Source organism: Atta colombica, unplaced genomic scaffold (assembly GCF_001594045.1).
Source record: "Atta colombica isolate Treedump-2 unplaced genomic scaffold, Acol1.0 scaffold96, whole genome shotgun sequence".
NCBI classification, from domain to species: Eukaryota; Metazoa; Arthropoda; class Insecta; order Hymenoptera; family Formicidae; genus Atta; species Atta colombica.
In genome coordinates this window covers 2519288-2524415 of record NW_017259590.1, presented here as the reverse complement: position 1 = coordinate 2524415, position 5128 = coordinate 2519288, and the positions used below count along the sequence as shown (strand labels likewise).

Sequence of the window (5128 nt, the reverse complement as noted above, 5' to 3'; positions counted from 1 at the left end):
TTTATTATATCTTTGAATTGATTCAAACAATGTTTAAATCGAAATTTAATCTAAATGTTATTTAATATTAATTTTCTATATCCAAAATCATTACGTAACGAAAATTAAAAGGAAAATAAAAGAATAAATGAAAAGGATATTAAACACACGTGAATGAAAAAGATAGAATATAAAAGTTTAACAATTTTTCAATAAATTATACTATCCAAAATTTATCTAAAAATATTTTTACACAATTTTTAATACGTGAAATAGGAATGATTGCACGAATCAGCAGCAAGTTCGAACATTTGTGCAATCATCCGCACAGTATTACCGATATCACGACACAGCGATGCAGCTGTATCGGTTCCATTCTCCGGAGTAGATCGGAACGCTGTTTATCGAATAGACTTCGGAACAAATATCGATTGCAGCAACGGCAGTCGACCCCAAATCGACTGCTCGACAGTCACGCTGATTTTGTGGAATTTTTTTTCAGACGAAATTTCGCCTGAATGGAGTGTCGAAACACGCAATCAAAGTGTCTCTCAAACAAATTTCGTGAATGGCATACCTGATGTATATAAATAGCATCGTTTAAAAAATTCAATACGGTTCAAGGGTAACATTCGATTATACATTATATATTCATCAATTATAGGCGGCACGTTCGCGTATGACAGGATTATCGGATTAAAAATCTACAACTGCGTCGAGAGTCGCAGATTTTATAATCGAATCAGATTAAATCGACATTTGAACGATAAAGAGAAAAAACATTTGAAACGTTTCTTCCTATATATCATATCTTCATATATTTACATATATTGCGTACATCGTCCATTAAATTACTATAAACAAAAAAGTTAAAAAAAAGATAAAAGGATATGTCTAAAAGAAAATATTGCGTTATATTTAAAACATTTTATAATTATACTAAATGACAGTAATCTAAATTTTAATTTTTTAAATCATAGCACAATATACTGAGATATAATTTACTTGTCAAAATAATTTAGCTTTTTTAAATAGTTAGCAACAATATATGCTTTAATGATGAATATATATAAATATTAAAAAAACGATAATGGTGATCTTTTTTATTGTGTTATACTTTATTATGCGTGAGAAAGACATGATTTTATTTAAAATATCTTAAAATATCAAAATATACATCAATATTTATTATTAGCTGTTCAAAAAAGATATGTTAGAGAGATGTTAGTTCGAGATTGAAATAAATTCGTTAATTCGATAACGCGTAATCGACATGTACATACGCACGTTGAAAATAAACCCGTCAGACAACTTTAATTAGTAATACAACTCTAATGCCAATCAAGATTTGATTCAAACTTTGTAACAAGCTTTGCTGTTACATAAAACCTTGTCGACTTCTATCGATATAACATTTTCTCAAAGTCTATAAATTTAATCAATTACTAATTATTATTATTAATTTAATATTAGTTATAATTTAAATATAAGTTGAATTATTAACAAATATTACTTAACAATGAATTAACGTAATTTAATTCAATCTACTTTAGAACACAATGCTCATTTGCTGCAATAACGACATAACTTAATAAAATTAAAAATGATATTATGAGACATATTTAAGGGACACCGCGACCGTGACTTCGACATATGTTGATGAGTGATCTCCAACAGGTTTTAGATGGCCGTCATCCTTCGTTAAAAAGTTATTAACAAAAAAAAGTTAAGTAATGACAGCTTATTTCTGCTACAGATAATATCAAAAACTACTTTATATCTTCCCTATTAAAAGTAAGGGAGTATTCGATTTTTCACGCGAAAGGAGGTCCATCCTACAAATCAGATAAGTGTTGGATCAGGTCAAGATTAAATCGGGATGCAGAGGAAGGAGCGTAATGTTCTTTCTAACAAAATTATTTGGAATAGAACAATTATTTCGTGTAGAAAGAATACGCTTGAGCGAGGGAGGAACTCCGCTCTCTAGACAGAAGGGAGATGGGGTGGACCTTGCTTCGTGTAGAAAATCCAATGTCTCTTAATAGGAGAAATATAGAACAGTTTTTAATATTGTAGCATAAGTAACTTGTTATTTCTTAAACTTTTTTGTTAATAACTTTTTAACAAAGGACGATTACTATCTAAAACTTGTTGGAGATTACTTAGGGTCATAACGTTGACAATATTTGTCAAGGTCATCAGCGCGATGTTGTCTTCAAAGCTCATAATTATAGCTAACATACTTTTCTTTTTTTACAATCACTTATCGAAATTGCTAATTTTAAAATTGATATTACAAAATTTTAATTCAAAACATTTAAATTCATTTTCTGGAGAACTTTATTTTTTGAGTTATGTCATTATGTTGTAGCAAATAAACGATTATTTGAACACTTTAAATGGTTTACCATTCATTTGTTAACTATAATCATTGAGTGATAGCATGTGAAAGAGTACTCACTGTAATTGGAACGCTCGTCGTTGGTTCCGTTCACCGTACTGTCCGGCAGGATCTGCAGATATCGATGCTTGATATACAGTCGTATCTTCCTTAAGGGTCCACTGATGTGGGAGAGATTAGCCGATCTCTCGGCCCGAGTGCCCGCGTCGCCGATTAAATCAATCGACCTTGCATTCACTGCACCGATAATCCCAATTCCCAAGACACTTAAACCATTCGCGATCGGTCTCGCACTGATTCGACGCACATTGGATGGACCGAGCGATCCATACCGTCCGAATGCGATGAGGAAGAAGAGGAAGATCAGTTGCAGGAACGAGTAAACGCGACACGCGCGCCTAATTTGCTTCCTGCTTGCGGAGTTCTGCCCAATTCTCTTATTCCGCACGTCTTCCGGACGTTCATCGCGTCGTTCCGAACAGTCCAATCGTCCGTTTTCATCCGTCCGCGTGATGTCATTACCAAATTCCTCCCAGAAAAACTCTTCGTTGAAGTTTTTAAAATTGTTCTCGGTTTCGTCCTTCGCATGAGTACGCGAGTGGTGACTAGAGAGAAGAGGATTTCCTCCTGTGGTTCGTGTCCTTTCCGAGTGATCGGATAGATTCGTCTCGAGAGTCTTATTCCTGTAGAATGACGGCCGCGACCTCGTCCGGGATCGATCCCGGAGACTTCGACGCCTCGCGATCGAGCTTCCATTTGCGTTTACTATTGCAAGCCGATGTGGTTTCGCCTCGTCGCGTAGCCGCGATTCCACCGTCTCGTTGCTTGCGTTCTTCCGCGAGTTCCACGTGACCGAGAAACGCTCGTCCTTGGCGACATCTTCGACCGTTCGCGGAAATTCTCTCGACACGCAACATGTTTCGAAGTATCCGTCTTTGTTTTCGTTTCCTTTTTCTCTTGTTGCTCCTCGTCGTCGATGTGACGACTGCGTAAGCACGCGGCTCTTTGCCAGGAAGTCACGTTCGCCTAGGATCGTTCCCTCTTTGTCACCAATTCTCGGAACTCTCGTGAGTGAGCTTTCACTGCGATTAGGCGGTGGATTTCCACGTCTGCAGTTTATCAGCTCCGCTTTTCTCACGCAGTTTTCAGTCTTTTGCCGTCGAGCTTTCGGGGATTCTCTTCTTTGCGATTCGTTCGACCTATTATCGTCGATCTTCTCGGGCAAATGTACGCAATCGGTTTGGCATTCATTATTCGGGAAAGTGGACACATGAATCGTCGCAGTCGGGCAGTCGGCACGGGAATCACAGTGCAGCACCCTATGCCCGCCCGTGTCAATCTCAGCGGGCATGACGGTCTCATCCGACGCTTCTTCTTTTGCCCTCCTCTCTCTTGGCACAACCGTTTCCTGCGTTAGTACAGTCGTCCCCTGTGGGTTTATTATAAATTGTCGCGATCTCGCTCGTTTCCTCCTCACGATTTCAATTCCTACTTCTCGCCGTTTCAAATGGCCTCGAGGAACGTCGGTCGATTCGAACCACGATTGTCGGTGCGGTATCGATGAAGGCCGCGCGCCTTGCCAGTTGGCATTACAGCCGACTTCTAGTCACTTCCGTCTCCGAAGAGGGTGCCTCGAAACAACGTGGGCCGCTGGGAATGAGGGATGCGGCTGCCAGTCCGCTGTTACCATCCATACACCGTTATTGCGTTTTCGATTCTCTCGCATTCTTGCTGCTGTCGGTCGTACGAGTATTCAATGTTTGCGCGCGCTCTGACAGACTCGCAGTTTCTATCTGTTGGATCAGCTGATCGCCGGGTTCAGGAATAACGATTCGCAGTAGACGGGAAACGACGGAATCGGTTTGCGAGACGACATTAGGTTAACGGTGAATCTCGCGAGTCCTACGATAGAAATTATATTTCTTGTATCGCCAAGGATACTCGATACACTGCGAATGATCCTGGCAATAAATTGACGGTGAGATCCTATTTAAATCCTATTTAAATGATTTTCGTGATATAATTAATCGATTATTTTCGTGACTACACTCGGTCCTTTCTTTCTTTTTCTTTCACTCTTTTTCTCTTTATGAGATTTATTAATCGGCGAAGTCTAACATGCATTAATTAAATATTTTGCGCCATTTCTCGTTTCCTTCTTTTCTATTACTTCTTTCTAGATCTCGCATACGTTTCGTAATCGTTACGCTCAGAAGAATCCTCTCGCGAAAGATCGACACGAACAGATCTCCACGTAACGCACTATCACTACTTCACCACTAGTTATCATTATCCGAAGAAGAAACATTGGGCCCTTCCTTGATTGACGTCTATATAATATGATACCTCTATTACAAGCTTTCGCGAATTGGCGCGATAAAAAGTCAAAGGCGAGAAAGATCGGAATTAAGAGATAAAATCGAATTATCGCGTCGCGAGCGATAGACATGTACCTCGTGCTCCAAGAAAACGTTTCAAAGTATACTATAGAAATTTTACTACAGAGTCGTTTACTACCGATTGCTACCGATTTTTTCAGTTCGAGGGTAGACACAGCGAGATCGTTCGCTAAATCGCCGCGACGATTGATGGGACCAGACCGAGCTATGCGATATCGGTCAGGACTTGCGTATGCACGGAATTGTCACGGGGGGGTTCGCGGCCACGCGCGGGGTTATCTCGCAGGGTCGTCGGATGGTGCCGGTGCGACGTCCGAGAAACTACTGAACGAGTGCCGCAGTTCTCTTC

The 5128-nt window shown here is 39.6% G+C and overlaps 1 protein-coding gene across 1 annotated transcript in view; it reads right to left on the bottom strand.

Annotated features, from left to right (window-relative positions):
• LOC108693666 overlaps window positions 1-4031 on the bottom strand; it is a 93067-nt gene extending 89036 nt beyond the window's left edge. The window contains exon 1 of the mRNA XM_018202720.1: window positions 2441-4031. Within this exon, the coding sequence (XP_018058209.1) occupies window positions 2441-3731 (1291 nt within the window). The 5' untranslated portion in view covers window positions 3732-4031. The remainder of the gene's footprint in view (window positions 1-2440) is intronic.
• Window positions 4032-5128: the final 1097 nt, after the last annotated feature.